Genomic DNA, 19047 nt, shown 5'->3' with positions numbered 1-19047 from the left:
GGGCATGGCACAAAAATAATAAAGGCACAAAAGTAAATAAAATCCCTTTAATACCTCCAACTTGGTCCTCAATGTCCAGTTTTCCTTGGCTGAAGATCAAACTCTTCCAAAAACAGTCTACAAAGGGAAGAAATGCACAAACCACACTGAAGTAATTGACACAATTACTGGCCAGGATAATCAATTGCAGACTTCCAAAAGACAAAGAAGCACACACAGTTGGGAGGACGCCAAAACCTAGATAAGTCTCAACAAATATCATGCATGCTTTGCTTCCAGCAAGGTGCTGTGTGCAAACGCCCTTCTTATATCCTGTTCTAGCTGCAATTAATGAAAGGGATTTTCTTTTTCCTCTCCCATAAGACACGTTGCTCCCTTCTCCATTCCTCCCTGTGTGCCCTAGGATGAAGAGGGGGTGGCCCTGGGTCTTCCTGTGAATGCCCAATTGGACTGTGTCCTTCCCCTGTTTCTTCCACAGCTACTGGAGCCACACTCCCATTCCATGTCAGCTGCTCAATTTCCCCCTCAGAATCAGACTCCAACAAGGGCATGACATCTTACTTTGTATAAGATGTTTTATAGATGGCACTTTGCACCAGCAAAGCTGGCAAAGACTTTTAAAGATAAATCAGCCCAAGGCTGGAAGTGCCACCAGACACCTGGAACATATTACCATATGTGGTAGAGTTGTGCAGAAGCTAAAAGATATTGGACAAAAATGTACACATGGCTGGAAAAAATGATAAAGCGACACATAGATTTGAAACCTGAAATATTTTTTTATTAGGGATGGTATTTGAGGGTTACAGTAAAGAAAAAACATAATTATTCATGTATTAACAGCAGCTAGAATTGTATTTCCTCAGACCCTTCCTCTTCTGATATCTTCTGCAAAGAGATGTGCCTTTTGAAGTGGACACCCCCAGAAATATGTGGGTTTTGTAGCTATGGCAAATGAGAGGTCCCCTTTGGTTCCTCTATGGATGCCAGCCTACCTTTATTCCATACCCAGCTCTAAGCTCCTTAAAGACTAACAGATTTATGGTGACCTCAGCTGGTGCAGCCAACATCCCCATTTTGTCTGACTGAGAGCAATGCTTTAAAGTTTAATCTGTGCAAGCTGAGGCTGCCATAAATCTGGGCATTGTTGAAGGGTTTGTGTTGGCCTGCCTAATCAGGGAATCCCTTGTGGAATTGCTAGGTGTCAAAAGTAACCAGACATTAAAGCCAGCCTTACCTTAACTGACGGAGATCATCCTTGTTTGGGACCGGTGTAGAGAGCCTTTGTCATGCCCCTGTTGGAATCTGATTCCAAGGGAGAGGTTGAGCAGCTGACAGGCAGTGGGAGTGTGGCTCCGGTGGCTGTGGAAGAAACTGGGGAAGGCAAAGTCCAGCTGGGCAGAACAGGGGAGAGGTAAAGTAAGGCAGAGGGAATTCGGAGGAAGACCCAAGCTCACCCCCTCTTCATCCTAGGGCATGCAGGGAAGAACGGAGAAGGGAACAATGTGAGTTACGTGGGTTATAGGGGAGAAAAGGGCCCTGATTCCCTTCATTAGCTGCATCTAGGAAAACAGGATTTAAAAAGGGGATTTGTGCACAGCAAAGTTGCTGGAAGCAAACTGTGAATTATTTTGGTTTGTCAAGTCTTCTCTGGGCTCTGATTTCCTCCCAACTGTATTGTTATCTTTTGAAGTCTGCAATTCCTTATCCTGCCCTGTCTTGTTAATTGCTGCAGTTTGTAGTTTGTGTTGGTTTTTATTTATAATTTATATGTACTTTGGGTTCGGACTGAATTTCTTCCCTTTAAAAACTCTTCTTGGGAGAGTTTTTTCTCCAGCCAGTGATAACTGGATATTGGGGGCCAAGTTGGAGGTATTAAAGGGACTTTACCTACATTTGTGACTTTGTTGCTTTTATGCCATGCCCCGGGTCATTACAACCTTCTAGTTCTACGAAGTCCTTAAACTTGTGCCGAAAGAGATTCCCAGGAAACCCAAGTGTTGAGGGCTGGGCTCTGCTTGGTGGTGAGCCCTGTCCATCGCACTCCCAAAGCTCCAAACTCATTCTTTTTTTAAAAAAAAAAACAACTTTCTGCCCTTTCATTGACTTCCTGTTTGTGTTGTCTTCTGTTGTTCCTTTTTGCCAAGAGCAGAGTACATTTACCATTCAATAAACATAGAGAGGATACTAATCCATCGTTCCTGTTTTCCCCATCTCTTGAAAGCTGTGAGCCATCAGAAGTTTTTATGGCTTACACTGTGGGAAATGGCTAATTTATTCCTTCGCTTTTCCATTTTCTTTTTTAAAACCTTAACTTCTCCCTGATCATCTATTGATTCCGCCGTCAGTTGGGCTGAAAGGTTTGACTGGAATTGTAAAGTCTGCTCTTAAGCTGCTGGGCAGTTCAGGTAGTGGCAAATATGTCTGCAAAGGAGGGATTAAAAAAAAGTCAGGATAAGAGTCACAAACAGATAGTCCTCAACTTTTGACAACACTTGGGAGCAGAATTTACATTCCTAAACAAGGCAGTTCAGTGAGAGGCACCCAATTTTGTGACATTTTTTTGCCATGGTTGTTAAGTGAATCATTACAGTTGTTAAATGAATCCAGCTTCCCCCATTAATTTTGTTGGAAGGTTGAAATAGTGATGAGGTGACCCTGGGATTCTGCAACCATTGTAATTACACACTACTTGCCAAGCACGTGACCATGGGGATGTTACAACAGTCATTTAGCAATAGCCCTTAGACTTATATACCACTTCACAGTGCTTTACAGCCTTCTCTAAGTGGTTTACGGAGTCAGCCTATTGCTCCCAACAATCCTGTCCTCACTTTTACCCACCTTGGAAGGATGGAAGGCTGAGTCAGCCTTGCACCAGTGAGAATCGAATTTCTGGCAATCGGCAGAATTAGCCTGCAATGCTGCATTCTAACCACTGCGCCACCATGGCTCATGTATGTATGAGGACCAATTATAAATCACTTTTTTCACTGCTGTTGTAACTTTGAACAGCTACTAAATGAACCGTTGTAAGTCAAAGGCTACCTATAATTGGGGGTTCCCCTTCTCTACATTTGCTCCCAGAAAACATGTTTCTCCCCTTATAAGCCCCCTGCTCAAAAAAGCTAGCTCACAGTGCCCTAACCCCAAACAGGAGTTCTTGCTTTTGGTTCAGCATTTGGTGTGATTTTTAAACTATGATTTATGCAGCAGATTGCCAATCTGAGGACCCAGGAGATTATATGCACTGCATTTATTTATTTATTTATTTATTTATTTATTTATTTATTTATTTATTTATTTACAAGATAATAGGTATAAATATAAACATAGTTATGAACACGTGAAATGGATACATATTAGAAAAATAAAAGAAACAATAGGACAGGGACAGTAGGCACATTGGTGCGCTTATGCATGCCCCCTACAGACCTCTTAGGAAAGGGGTGAGGTCAATAGTAGACAGTCTAAGGTTAAAGTTTTTGAGGTTTGGGGAAGAAACCACAGAGTCAGGTAGAGTATTCCAGACATTGACCACTCCGTTGTTGAAGTCATATTTCTTGCAATCAAGTTTGGTGCGGTTTACCTTGAGTTTGTATCTATTGTTTGCTCTTGTATTGTTATGGTTGAAGCTGAAGTATTCATTGACAGGTAGGACATTGCAATGTATGATTTTATATACTATACTTAGATCAGACCAAAGATGGCGTAGTTCTAGGTTTTCTAGGTCTAGAATTTTGAGTCTGGTGGCATAAGGTATTCTGCAATGAGTAGAGGAATGGAGAACTCTTCTTGAAATATTTCTGGACTTTCTCAACTGTGTTAATATCAGATACATAATGTGCATTCCAGACTGATCAGCTGTATTCGAGAATTGGTCTAGCAACTGTTTTGTATGCTCTAGTTAGTAGTGTAATATCACCAGAGAAAAAGCTACATAAAATTAGGTTAACAACTCTTAATGCCTTTTTGGCTATGTAGTTACAGTTGGCTCTAGCATTTAGATTATTAGAGATGAGTACTCCAAGGTCCTTGACAGAGTTTGGATCATCAACAAGGTCTTGACTATTCAGCCTGTATTTTATTTTCTGATTTATTTATTTTTTGCCAATATGTAGGACCGAGAATTTATTTGTTGAGATTTGAAGTTGCCATTTGTTTGACCATTCTGATACATAGTCAAGATCTTTTTGAAGGGTAGCAGTATAGTCTGTGGTGTTGAATAGCTTTACATCATCAGCGAAGAGAACGCAGTTGCTCTTTATATGATCACAGAGGTCATTTATGTAGAGTATGACAAGAGTTGGTCCTAGAACACTGCCTTGTGGGACACCACTGTTGACAGGTACAGAATTTGATAGGACACTCCCAATTTTGACCATTTGTTGTCTGACAGGAATGCTTCTATCCAGTTATGCAGGAGTCCAGAGATACCATAAGATTTTAGTTTTAGGAGTAGTTTGTCATGTACCACTGAATCAAAGGCTTTACAGAAGTCTATGTAGATTGCATCTGTTGCTTTGCCCTAATCAAGTTGTGTAGTCCATATCTTTTTGCAGTGTAAGAGTTGCAGATTACAGGATAGTTTTTTTCTGAAACCAAATTGTTTATTGGAGAGTAGGTTGTTTGTCTCTAAGTGGAGAATAATGGATTGGTTAATAATTGATTCCATGACTTTACAGGTGATGCAGCATAAAGAGATTGGTCTGTAATTTTCAACTAGGCTGGGGTCTCCCTTTTTGAAGATGGGAATGACCATGGCTTGGGAACATAGTTTTGGCAAGGAGCTGGTCCTGAAAGACTTTTCAAAGATTATACTTAAAGGGTTGGCTATGGCAGTGGATAGCTTTTTTAAGAAGTAGGCACATATTCCGTCCGGTCTAATAGACAGAGATGGTTTTAGATTGCATAGTACTTTTCCAACATTGTCTTCTGTAAAATTGATATGTATTAGATCACTGTAGTTGTCTGTGGTTTGACTAGGAAATACTGGGCATGATCCATTGCTGTTTACAAATACTGAGCCAAAGAATGTGTTAAAGAGGTTGGCTTTAATGGTGTCATCATTTGGTCCTTTCAGGGTGGGATGGACCATGAGTGACAGTCTGTGCTCCATTCAAAATCCAAGAAAGAAATACTTAAACTCCATAGATTAGAGGAAAGATATCTTTCCTCTAGTGGAAGCTACAGGTTGAATTCTGAATCTAAGGATTTAGGTGCGCAGATCACATATACAAAGGGATGGAATTGTTCCCACCCCCCAAAGTTCAAAAGATTCTTCCAATTAAAAGTTCTGAATATGATCATGTGGGCATCTTCAGGAAGTGATGAGGCCTCTGTCCATTGACCTTGCCATATTTTGATAAAGATTCGCAGTTGCGCAAAGGAAAGAAGGCTAAGCAAGGAAATAGAAACTTAAGAGCAGCAATTTATACTCCCCCCCACTCCTCATTTATACAACACAAGAATGTAACACCTCCAGCTCTCTTCTCAGATGCGACCCCTCCCCCCGTTACTCATGGCAGCCGAAAGATGCAAAGCAGTAGAAAAGTAGAAAAGATCTTGAAGGCTGACATTGAGTCTTTTAGTTTGTTGTTTCCAAAATTGTAGAAAGTGCAGGTGGAATTGGTGTGTAAAAGGTTTTCCTCTTGTTTAATGTGATAATTGGTGCATTCAGTCTTTATCTGGTGGCATAAATTTTTGTATCGGCTTTTGAAATTGGCAACGTGACCAGATTTGTTTTTCCACTAAAGTAATCTCTTTTTGGATTGAAGCTTCCTTATTGTTATGGGTAATCTGTTTTTTCTGGTTTTGGGAGTTGTTATTGGTACATATAGTTTGATGACTCTTTTGACTTCAAGTAAAAATATGTTGTAATAGTCTTCAACAGTATTGCATCCAGTGAATAGAAATTGCCAATGAAGGGATGAGAGATCGTTGTCTATAAGACCATAGTTGCCTTTTTTGAAGTAATAATTGGGGGGTCACATCATTGTGTTGATTTTTGTGTGGACGTATGTTGAGACAAAAGTCAATCATGCTGTGGTCACCGTTGGAAAAGGGTTCTTTAATTTGTATTCCGTAAATTGAATTCAAACTATTGCAGAAGATGAGAACGAGGCAGTTGTTAAGTCTAGTATTGTTGGTTACTAGTTGTTCCAGTCCCAGATTTGTTACAGCATTGTAGAAAGTTGCATGTATGGGTTCAGTTTTACATTCGTTTAGGGTCCAGTTAATGTGAGGTAGATTGTAGTCACCAAGAAAGATAAAAATGTGTGGGCAGGATGTTGCCCATGTTAGTAGTGAATTTAGCTTGTTTACATGTTTGATGTCATAATCAGGGGCTCTGTAACACAGTAAGAATTGAAATGTGATCCGATGAATGTGTTTATTTAATATTAAACACTTACCGTGGTGATGAGTGCACCATGAAAAGCCAGATTTGGTTGAAATAGTCCCTGGGACAATTTATCTATGTGGCTGCTGAGAATTGACAATAACTTCATAGCACACAATCAATCAATCACTTGCATGAAATAGCTACACTGCCTTGTTACTGTGCTTTTAAACCCAACCAATTAGAATGTCAACAATGGTTCAATAAACCTAGATTTAGTGTGCAATGTAAACATGACCTTTAGATATTGGAGGGCTGTTTTAGAGAAAGTGAAATAAAGAAGATGGGGTGTTTTGAATTTAATCCACCCCCGTGGAAGTGAAAGGAGAAGGAAGAAGCTAATTCTTTCCCTTGTCGGGCTTTCTTCTTTACCATCTAAAAAAAAGTTCATTCAGAGAATAAGAATCTAAGAGCTCTAATTAACCATATTTATTAGTTCCAGCACAAGAATTACAGTAACTACTCTGTTTTCAAAGGAGGTATCAAGCTTAATTTAAAAGAGATTTTTGCCTTTTCTGCGGGCAATTTATCAGTCAAGGATGCTTCCATGTCCACAACTTTTTGTGTTGATACAAATTGAAAGAAAGTTATGGTTAAGAACCACTGTCTTTTTTTTTAATTGATAAAGGCAGAGATTCTTAACCGTAACTTTCTCTCAATTCATATTTGCCAGTTTCTTTTGATGGAGGGTTACCATATTGCATTATTGACTCTGCTCGAAATACCATGGCTGTAGCTAGATAAAAATAGCCTGGAGGAAAACACTTACAAACCAATTCCACATTCTTGCTGAGAAAGGACCTGTTCTTGAGAGCTGAGCTCAACTGGAAGGAGAAAAAGTCTGTAGAGGTTCTCAGTCCTCCAGATCATGGTTGTACCAAAGGTGCTTTTTCAGGAGGCAATTGGACTTTCTTGTTTTTTGTTCTTTTAAGATGCTTTGCTTCTTATCCAAGAAGCTTCTTCAGCTCTGCCTGGATGGTGGGGAATGGAAGGATTTATATTCCTTGCAGACAGCTGGTCATTTGCATCCTTTTAGAGAGTTATTGAGGCCACTTGGAGGTTTATTTGTGTCCTCAGTAATGCTCCTGGTCCCTGTAGTGCAATTTTTCAGTAGAAATGGATTTCCAGAGGAAAAAAATTGCAGACTACAGGAACCAGGAGCACTACTCAGGTTACCCTGAGGACACAGATAAACCCCCAACTGCTTCAACAACCCTCTAAAAGGATGCAAACGACCAGCTGTCTGCAAGGAATATAAATCCTTTCATTCCTCCACCATCCAGTCAGAGCTGAAGAAGTTTCTTGGATGAGAAGTGAAACGTCTTCAAAAGAAAAAAATAAGAAAGTCCAGTTGCCTCCAGAAAAAGCACCTTTGGGACCATTGGAAGGAGAGTTAACTAAAATAGGTTTTGCATGATTTTGAGCAGCACGATTAATCATAAATTCAGAAATCTGGTTTCTGGGAGAGACATTATGCTAAAGTTCTACGCAAGTTTTGTTTTGTGAAGCCTAACATTGTAGAATCTCAGTATTGAGGTTCTTTATAATCAGAGGTCTTCCTCTGTAACTGGTCCTTACAAACCTGTGTGCTATTAGCAGACCAAGTATGTGTAATACTATAGTTCTACCTTAACTCAAGTGGAGGATCTAACTTTTCTAAGATCAAAATCCTGTCTCCGCTTCCATTTAGCTTATTTCTTGGTTTCCTGCAAGTTTTTTCACTTTTCCCATTATAGTGAGACCTAGAGCCCTTCATTAAATGAGACATAATCATATTTCCTAAACGCAAACTACGAATTTTGCAACCAGTTGTGTTATTTATTTCTACATGCTTTTATTCCCTAATGAGTGAATGTAGATGCATTTCTGTTTAGTGAGTTGAAACTGCCTTGTATGTTCCTTTTTACCCAACCAATTATCTTCGGAGGAACGTAGAGTCTGGCCTTGAACAATTATAGAAATAAGCCTGCCGCACAATGTTGGTTTGAATTCAGCTCAGGGGACGGTTTTGGGGATTTTTTTTGTTAAACTGCCTAGATTCATTTTGTACTGTCGGAGGAGGATAATGTTCAGGAGGGTTTATTAAAAAAACCTGCAATCCACAGTAAAGCTGCAGCTGTAATTAACTTTTCCTCTTGGTCTTTTGTTTTTCTTAAGAAAAAATATGTGCAGAAAGAAAAAAAATGAAATCTCTTAAAACTAAACAGAGGCCTTTGTACTTAACAATATTAGGCACTATGATTACCGTTGGCTGCCCCTTTCTCCTAAGTGTTGCCACCCATGGTAAGCCTCTTAAACTGTGATAAATAATCACTTGTTCCTCTTTATAGAAAGAATGAATCAAGCTGCTAGAATTTTTTGAGACTGGTTCATGTATATTCATTCATTCATTCATTCATTCATTCATTCATTCAAGGCTAAGCCTTTCCTTTTTGTCAGTTTGGCTGCATTTTTATCTCTATAAAAAAAAAATTAAAAACACCATAAATCAAGGAGGATTTCTGCCCTCATCCAGCAGGCTCAGCTGTTTCCTAGTTCCCATTTCATTTGGAAGAGACCTGGCCAGCGTTCTGGTGGACCATGCCTTATTTGCTTTATCCATTTCCAGGAAAGCCCTGTTTGTTAGCTGCTGGACCGGTGTCCAGACTCATCAGAGGAGAATAATTCACCCTATATATTTCCATAACCAACTTATGCCTCACTGTGCAAATGTTCCATCTGCCTTTGGGCTTGTAATGTATTCTCCTCTCCTGCTCCCTCCATTTTTGTTTATCCTGCAAGGTGTTGCTTGTGGTGGGTGTGCCAGAATTATGCACAAAACAATCCTCTCCTCTCAGAGACGGCTCTGCTCATTATAGAGCAGCTGTGGATTTGGCCAGAGATGAGTATCCGTGGCTTGGTAACCTTCCAGGCACACTGTCTTAACGCTTTGTATCAGAAGCCAATCCTGAAGGTACTACAGAAGCCCCAGCTGGTTGAGGATTCATTCCGAAGTGGATTGATTCTGCCCAAAGGGATAGTTCTCTAGGTAATCTCAATGACCAATCCTTTCAAGGAAAGAGAGCCATTCATGCTCCGGGCTGCACTTTGAACAAAAGCCTTGGATTGTTGTCCTTGTCACCTGTACAAAGGGCTATCCCAAACCATTTCTTTTGTCCTTTGTTTTTTTTTAAAAAAAAAAAACCTGGGTGAATTCTCTTTCAGGCATCCGAATGCTAGATGGGGACGTGACAGATGTGGTGGAAGCCAAAGCAATTGGTGCCAAACCGGAATATATCCATGTCTACAGTGCTAGTTGGGGTCCAGATGATGATGGCCGCACGGTGGATGGACCTGGTCCTTTGGCCAAGCAAGCATTTGAACATGGCATTAAAAAGGTAGCCACCCCGTTTTCTCTTCTCACTGGTGGGGGCCTTTATTGCTCTTTTTCAGGTTCTGTTCTCCATTTTGCATCAATGCACGATCTAGCCATAGATGTAGTCGTATATCTAAATACATCTAAATACATAGGTATATAATATGAATATATAGAAGTATTCCAGTATTTGAGGGGCTGCCACAAAGAAGGTGGGGTGGGGTCAGCTTATTTTCCAAACCACTGGAAGGCAAGACAAGAAACAATGGTTGGAAACTAATCAAGGAGAGAAGCAACCTGGAATTAAGGAGAAACTTTCTAGCAGCGAGGACAATTAACCAGTGGAAGAGCTTGCCTCCAGAAGTTGTAGATGCTTCATCACTGGAGGTTTTCAAGAAAAGACTGGACAGCCACCTATCTGAAATGGTATAGAGTCTCCTGCTTGAGCAGGGGGTTGGACTAAAAGACCTCCAAGGTCCCTTCCAGCTCTTGATTGATTGATTTTAACCTTCTTAGAACCAGAGCTAGATATCCCACAATCTCCTTTGTTTCTTTTCTGCAGTTTTGAACGCAGACGTGGAATCCAAATGTGTTGCTCCTTTTTTTTGTCTGTGGCTCCTCTATTCAATTTTCTGCAACCAGATGTGTTTAGCCACAACTCTTATTTTTGGCATGAGCCCTCAAAAATAGGCCAAGAGGAGGAACAGGGACTGGAAATATTCCAAAAATATTCTTTATTGTCATATGGTAGAATGATGGAATCTTGAAAGCCTGTCCAAATTTGTCTTTGTCCCATTTTATCAAATGGAGGCAGGGTTTTCTTGTGTTTCTTTCTCAGCCTCTTCTCTTTCTCTATGTAATTTTGAAAGTCTCTCTTAAGTTCATCCCTTCCCTATTCCAAGGGTCAACTCTCCTGTTCCTTTAGTGCTGTAAAGGAAGTGGCATGTCTTCCCACTCATGCTTCACTCATGCTTCCTGTTTCCGTAACCTTCAAATGAATGACTATCTAGAACTAAAATCTATATAGTTTTCTGCAATCTGTTCTGAATTTGGAATGTGGTCTGTCTTTAGGATGAGACCAGGATAACTCTAGTGAAGGGTTGGGTGGAGGATTCAGTTTCACCTACAACTTCTCAGTCTTCCAAGATCTATATTGCTTTATACACACAAACATATGCCATACTGCTCCATCAAAAGAAATTTGCACTAATGCTTATGGGATGAAGGCTTGAGATGAGGTAGTCTTTGACTTACAATTCATTTAGTGACTGTTGAAAGTTACAATGGCATTGAAAAATGTGACTTACCACCGTTTTTCATACTTACAACCCAGTAGTGGGATTCATTTTTTTTTACTTCCGGTTCTGTGGGCATGGCTTGGTGGACATGGCTTGGTGGACATGGCAGGGGAAGGATACTGTAAAATCCCCATTCCCTCCCCATCCTACTAACCTGCTTTCCAGTTCCATTCTCCTGTGCAGGGCAACCAAAGGAGACCCAGCCGATCAGCTGGGACTCAGGAGGCAGAGAATGGATGGCAGTCAGAGGTGGTATTTGCCAGTTCTCCAAACTATTCAAAATTTCTACTACTGGTTCTCCAGAACTGATCAGAACCTACTGAATCCCACCTCTGTTACAACCATTGCAGCATCCCCCATGGTCATGTGATCAAAATTCAGATGCTTGGCAAGTGGTTCATATTTATGATGGTTGCAGTGTCCCGGGGTCATTTTGCAACCTTCTGATGAGCAAAAGCAATGGGGAATCTGGAGTCACTTAACAAATGCAATGATTCACTTAACAATTCTGGCAAGAAAAGTTGTAAAATGATTTTTTTCTGCAATTTCATACATATTTCATTTAGCAACATAAATTTTGAGCTCAATTGTGGCCATAACCCGAGGACTTCCTGTAATGTCTCCAAATATTCCCTTTGAAAGGTAAAATCCCTTTGCAAAATGCTTTATGTTTGGTCATATGTATTTTTCCACCATGGTGAATATGGTGGGAATTTACACAAGTTATTTCCTGAGAATAAAACTGGGCAGGCGCTTCTTTTTGGAGGTTACATTCAATGAACATTGTTCATGATGGGTAGAGATTTAGTCATTTAAGTAAAGTCTCAATTCTCTTTCCAACCCTTTTTCTTCCCCCAATGCCCAGGGTCGTAGAGGACGAGGTTCTATTTTTGTCTGGGCTTCTGGAAATGGTGGCCGAGAAGGGGACCATTGTTCCTGCGATGGGTACACCAACAGCGTCTACACCATCTCTGTTAGCAGCACCACTGAGAATGGGAACAAGCCGTGGTATTTGGAGGAGTGCGCTTCCACCCTTGCCACAACTTATAGCAGCGGGGCCTTCTACGAGCGGCAGATTGTAAGTAAATAGAGTAAAACTTTGAAGCAGCAGGACTTTGCTCGGCTTCTCTTTGGCAAATCTATGCAGGCTCCTGCTTGTAACAAATGAAACTTTGCATTGTTTATGTGACATAATTGAGGCCCTTGAACTCTTGAGCTGGAGAAGATGCCTGCGAGACCCTTGGACTGCAAGGTGATCCAACTGGTCAGTCCTAGAGGAGATCAACCCTGACTGCTCTTTAGAAGGCCAGATCCTTAAGATGAAACTCAAAGACTTTGGCCACCTCATGAGAAGGAAGGACTCACTGGAGAAGAGCCTAATGCTGGGAAAGATTGAGGGCAAAAGAAGAAGAAGAAAAGGATGGCAGAGAATGAGGTGGCTGGATGGAGTCACTGAAGCAGTAGGTGTGAGCTTAAATGGACTCCGGAGGATGGTAGAGGACAGGAAGGCCTGGACGAATTTTTTCCATGGGGTTGTAATGGATCAGACACGACTTTGCAACTAACAACAAAAATGAGGGCTGTCCATATAGATAAAGCTTCTGCATGGGCGTTTGGTAGATCTTCCAGCCAGTAAATGACTACAGAAGCAATACAGAGCACCTTGATCAGTTAAATTGCATACCTGCCACACCCAAACATCACTAGTAGCATTGCCTTTGCTGTGGGAAGCCAAAATTCAGTGAAAATATTTTACACAAGATTATGGAGTCACCATGCTTCCCAGATTCCATAAACTGCTTAAAGATAATTCATTTTATTTTATTACTCAGGTCCAAGTTAGACAGTTCTCCTTGTTGAAAGTTAGATCACAGAGGAAAGGACTAGCTCTGATTTTTTTCTCTCAACCTTTTTATTCACGTTGGAGATCCATGCACATTGGAGATCCAGTCCTACTAAACCTCTTGTTTGGAAGAGCTTATAGCAATTCAAATAATCTCATTTGCCCCATTTTAAAAAAAAAAAAGAATGAATGAAAAGACCTACTGTTGGAAGCCAAAGACCCGTTGGTACTGTATCTCCTTGATCGTGGCCATTTATGGTTGCACAAAATCTGGGCTATGCGATGTGATTGTAATGTTGTTTCTCCCTTTCCAGCTTGGCTGATAGTTACATTCACTTTCTTCTTAGATGACCACCGATCTGAAGAAACATTGCACAGATGGCCACACGGGGACTTCCGTTTCTGCCCCCATGGTAGCTGGGATCATTGCTCTAGCTTTGGAAGCCAAGTAAGGATTCAATTCACCCTCTTGGGTAGACGTTATTTGTTAAAGGGGGAAAAGTTGAAGAAGACATTATGCTAATCCAGTTTTGTATGCAACTGCTGAAAGCATTCTGGGTGGTAGAGAGGCCTGCAGAGCTGGTCTCCTATAAACATTTTAGAACATATCCTATGCTATTCTGTGGTGTGTGTTTTTTTCCATTTGAGTGTTGTTTCCTGCAAAGGCCAACTCAATTTCCTTCTTTGGTTGCTCCATAGCCTCTGATATTCAAAGAAATGCACTCTGTAATCTGGATGACCGCAGATACTCAGATTTGCTCATAGCCTTCTCTGTGAATTTGTCTTTGAAGTCATAAGAGGAAGACATAAGAGTCTTGATTCAAGGTAGCAGTGATGGTTTTTCTCCAACCTGAGGTCTTCCAGATGTACAGGGACTACCACTCTCAGATTTCTGGAAGTTGAAGTCCACTAAATGTCAGGGTTCTGACAGATGCCCTAATTAATTCATGAGCCTTGAGCCAAGTTTTAAAAGAAATCCAATTATTTATTAAGAGCAACATGTCGGCACTTTCCCAAGTGCAGTCGGCTCTGCTCCACATAATTTACTGCCCACCTATGACCCTATTTCCCCCCTCCTCCCAGGCTGTGTCATACATGACATTCTCCAACAGAGCATTTTTGTGGGCTGTAGAAAACACGCCGCTCCAGCTTTCTCTAGTAACCTGGGATACAATCTGGAGAAAGGTATGCATGGATTGTGCTTCTGGTCATAGCAACTGAGCTTTTCCATCAGTTCTCCCCACACCTGCCTATGGTAACTCAAGAGTAGTCCAGGAATGCTTTACGAGTTGACACTACCTTTGGAAAACACCGGGCTGAAGAAGGTGGCTTGCTACACCTTCCTGCAGGGCTGACATGCGCATTGGAGATCCAAATTAAATATAAGCCATTTCTTAAAATAAAAACAGACAAAACCCCACGAGTTTCTAAAATCTTGAGTCTTTGCTTGAGATTTTGGATGAGACTGATGACACGCCTAGAGATCTGGGCCAATTTTAAATGTTTCTCGATGTTTTGGTGCATGCCTTTCCTGCTGTGGGACAGTAGGCAGTCATCATGGAACATATTGAACTATAACTCAAAATGTTTGTCTACCTGCTGCTTATTTTCTTGGCTGAGAAACTCATGAAGCCTAGATAAGCTTCTGAGGAACCCCTGGAAACCTGGGCGAGATTGCCTTTCTCTCTCCCTTTCCATGGAACATGACTTTCCATGATTCTATCAAAGTTGGGCCGCTTTTGTTTAGCCTCAAACTTTTTTCACCTTGTTTTATTTTAAAGAAGAAGGGGCGGGGGAGAGAAAATGATCTTCAAGCTATCTCTGCTGACTGCTTTTAATACTTCCATGCTGTGACTTTGGCTTTCAATGCTAATGCATTGTTAATTGCTGTGACTCACAGTGGCAGGGATGGGTTCATTTATTTGTTTGTTTCGCATTATTCTGTTGAAGATGGAGATTTTTTTTTCTCGTTATTGTGATGGAAGAGATGGAATTGTCTCACAAGTATAAACACCAGCATTGGCACCTTGGGTTTTAAGATCGAAATGTTCAAAACTTGATATGCAGCTAGGACACACAGGGGACTCCCCATATTGCTTGCAAATAAGATTAGGGGTACCTAGGTCTACAAATGTTGGAGTTATTTAGACCTCCATTAGACCTCCAACACTCCATTAAATACTCAATCACAAATATATTATAGCAATATTACATGTTCAATGTTACTTCCTTCTTTTTTGCAGCTTTGTTCGGATATTTTCCCATGTCATTATAGTTGTGCTTTTAAAGTTGTAGCAACGTTTCGGCAGAATCTCATCTGCCATCATCAGGCTTCTGTATTGTGTTCGTCTGTGAGTCAGACTTTCACAGCCGTTTCAGTTTTAAATTTGGGGCTAGCGTACTGTTGTGCCAGAATGGTTTTTTCTTAATTCTGAATATATATATATATAAAACATTATATATATTGTGTGTGTGTATGTATGTATGTATGTATGTATGTATATGTATATATATATATATATATATATATATATATATATATATATATATATATATATATATATATATATATATATACACACACACACACACACACACACACACACATACATACATACATACATACACACATACATAATCCATAAGTGCACATGAGAACATTTAAGAAATGCCTGCAAGGCAAAAGCAACTGCTTCCCCCCCGCGAGGTACTATTTTATTTATTAGTCTGAAAGACTTATATAGCTGCCCATATACCAACCACAACCCTGTGTGGCTCATGAAATAATAAAACCAGCAAAGAACTCCAAAGAACCACAATAAAAAGCTATGGCACCCTGGGGCAACACTCGGTACCATATCAAAGTAACATCTGATCAAGCTCCAGGCTAACATTACTCAAATGCCTGTGTGAAGAGCCAGGTGTTTCAAGATTTTTTTCCAGAAGCAAGGAAGCTGGGTGCTTGTCAGATCTCAGGAGGAAGGGTGTTCCACAGGGCAGGGGTAGCTGTAGGGAAAGTCAGCTCCTTAGATTCCAATAATGGCAACATTTAGAGATTGTTAATATGGAGGGAAGGAAGGGAGGGAGGGAGGGAGGGAGGGAGAATATTGGAAGGGAGAAGGTAATAACAGGAAGGAGGGAGGGAGGGTAGGAAGGAAGGAACCTGGAGCATGCCCATCCTATCCGACCAGGTAGATTTTGATTTTGGCTTTTATGTCCACTTGCTCAACACCTTCTGAAGTCATAGTTTATTTTCTGAAGTCCATATTAGTTCAGGAACAACACCCAATATGTTTAGCCATTAGTTGCCCCAAAATGATTGGTTTTGTAATCCAATGCTTGGCGTATTGTTTGCTTGTTTATTTCATTAATCTGTGGCCTATATTCCTGTTCATATACCGAAGAGGAATATACTAGAGCAGACAGCTTGAGAGAGAGAGGACACACACACACACACACACACACACACACACACACACACACACACACACACACCAGCCCTTTTTAGAAGTTTTGTACCAACCTTTCTTGAAATTATGAGTTTGCAACTACCTTCAAGAAGTGATGAATGAACAGATTCTTGAAGTCCTCTCGGAGTTACCCCTGAGCCTATCGTGAAACGTGGCTGCAATGTAATGCTCTTCAGTGTGGCCGGTTGCATGATGTTTATTTGCCACAAATCAGCACTCCTGCTCAAAGAAACAATGCAGCATTTTGTACATGGTTCACCTGCAGTGAGCAGCCAAAGCTTTGATGTGTCTCTGTTTCTACTGACTTCCCTACAAAATAAGAAACTAGTCTGTCAGGTTGTTCTTTCGTCAGATTTCTTTTCTTTAAAAAAACCCCAAAACACTAGGCATTTTTTTTTATATAAGAGGAAGATTTAGGATGGGAGAATGCATTCTACCTGTGATGCAGAGCCATTCTGCTGTCTCAGGGTTGTTTTTATTCCTCTGTAATCAAGACTCCAGCCTAGCTGCAGGAAAGTTGTTTCTCAGCTCACTGACCAGAAGAGCTTTTAGATAGCTATTGGCTGAAATTGAATAATATTTCTGCCCCAGTGCTTCTCTTTGGCGAAATCCTTTTAGGAAACCCAACTCTAGAACCTGCAAGACATGACACGAATGCTACCTATATATATATATCTATACATATATATTTCTCTGTCTTTCCTTGTGTGTGTTTTTAGCCCTTTGCTGACATGGCGAGATGTGCAGCACCTGCTTGTGAAAACATCTCGACCGGTTCATCTCTTGGCTCCTGACTGGAAAACTAATGGAGCTGGACGGCGAGGTGAGATTTCTGGACTGGATGCAGTTTGGTTGTTTCCTTTCGCCAAAAGGGAAGGCAATGTTCATTCCACCATGGAAAGGGAATCTGTAGGAATTTGGCATGTTTAGCCTACAAGGAGAAGGCTTAGGGCAGTAATGGCAAACCTTTTGAAAATGAAAAATAACAGATAACAGATAATCTGAGTTGGAAGGGACCTTATAGATCATCTAGTCCAACCCTTCGCCCAAGTGGGAGACCCTATACCATTTCTGACAAATAGCAGTCCAATCTCTTCTTGAAGGTCTCAAGTGATGGTGCTCCCACAACTTCCAAGGGCAAGCTGTTCCATGGGTTGATTGTTCTCACTGTTATCCTTATTTCCAGGTTAATTTCTCCTTCTTCAGTTTCCATCCATTATTCCTTATCTGGCCTACAGGAACTTTAGAAAATAGATTGACCCCTTCCTCTCTGAGGCAGCCCCTCAAATATTGGAAGACCACTATCATGTCTCCCCGGTCTTTCTCTTCACTAGACTAGCCATGCCCAGTTCCTGCAACCATCCGTTGTTTGTTTTAGCCTCCGGTCCCCTCATCATCCTGGTTGCTCTTCTCTGCACTTTTTCTAGAGACTCAACATCTTTTTTATAATGTGGTGACCAAAACTGGATGCAGTACTCTAGGTGTGGTCTTACTAAGGCTTTATAGAGTGGTATTAATACCTCACTTGAACTTGATTGTATCTCTCTGTTGTGTGTTGTGTGTGCCGAAAATGTGTGCGCACTGGCACCCACAATGCAATGCACCCCACCCCCGGCACATGCATGCACAAGACCCCCGCCCCGCCCCCTTACCTGCACTGCGCATGCATGTGCCTCCCAGCTGATTTTTGGCCCTTTTGCAGCCATTTTCATCCTCCCAGAGGCTCAAGGAAAGCCTCCGCAGCCTTTGGAAGCTGAAAAACGGGCCTGTTTTGGCATTTCCGGTATTTCCAGAAGGCCTGTTTTTTGGCCTCGCAAGGCTGCAGAGGCTTCCCTCAAGCCTCCAGGAGGGAAAAAAATTGGCCTCAAACAGGCCGAAAATCAGCTGGGAAGTATGCATGCCAGTACAGGTAAGTTTGGCTAGGGCTTGAGTATCCGCACAAATGGCTCTGTGTGCCACCTGTGGCATGCATGCCATAGGTTCGCCATCACAGGCTTAGGGGAACCAAGATACAATAACATGAGTCTCGGTGGCACAGTGGTTAGGATGCAGTACTGCAAGCTATTTTGGTGACTGCTGGCTGCCTGCAATTTGGCAGTTCGAATCCCACCAGGCTCAAAGTTGACCCAGCCTTCCTTCCTTCCTTCTGAGGTCAGTAAAATGTGGACATCAGAGCTGAAGAAGCTTCTTGGATGAGAAGCGAAACATCTGGGACAACTGTGACCTGGATGACTGAGATTCTCCATAAATACTTTGCCCTCTTAACTTATTGAGTGCTTCTCCTTTGCTCAGCTGTTCATTTTACTAGCAGCTTGGTGTTACAGTGGCACTGAAAAAAAGTGAGGTTACAACCGATCCTTGTCACAGCATCCCCACAGTCATGTGATGGTGCTTGGCAACCAGGATGTGCTTACCCCTCCTCAATATCCCATAGTTATATGATCACCATTTCTGATCTTCCCAGCTGCCTTCTGACAAGCAAAGCCAATGGTTTGCTTATCCACTGTATGATACGCCTAAGAGTTGCAGTCATCCACTTCACAACATGACAACAATGGTTGCAAAAATAGGCCCAAGAGACTTAACAAGCACCTTGCTTAGCAACAAAAATTCTAGTCATAAATTGAGACTATATAGTGGTGAAGGGAAATCTGTGTTCAAATCTAACCCCAGTTGTTTCC

The 19047-nt window shown here is 41.3% G+C and overlaps 1 protein-coding gene across 2 annotated transcripts in view; it reads left to right on the top strand.

The window, feature by feature from the left end:
• PCSK6 (proprotein convertase subtilisin/kexin type 6) overlaps positions 1–19047 on the top strand; it is a 132506-nt gene that overhangs the window by 59148 nt on the left and 54311 nt on the right. For both annotated transcript variants that reach the window (XM_087941334.1, XM_087941333.1), the window contains 4 exons: positions 9605–9777; positions 11919–12131; positions 13244–13344; positions 17086–17189. In XM_087941334.1, the coding sequence (XP_087797460.1) occupies positions 9605–9777; positions 11919–12131; positions 13244–13344; positions 17086–17189 (591 nt within the window). The remainder of the gene's footprint in view (positions 1–9604; positions 9778–11918; positions 12132–13243; positions 13345–17085; positions 17190–19047) is intronic.

The sequence above is a fragment of the Pseudonaja textilis genome, chromosome 13 (assembly GCF_049901715.1).
Source record: "Pseudonaja textilis isolate UNSWEBS1 chromosome 13, rPseTex1.2, whole genome shotgun sequence".
In the NCBI taxonomy this organism is placed as follows: Eukaryota; Metazoa; Chordata; class Lepidosauria; order Squamata; family Elapidae; genus Pseudonaja; species Pseudonaja textilis.
This window is presented reverse-complemented; position numbering and strand designations above follow the sequence as displayed.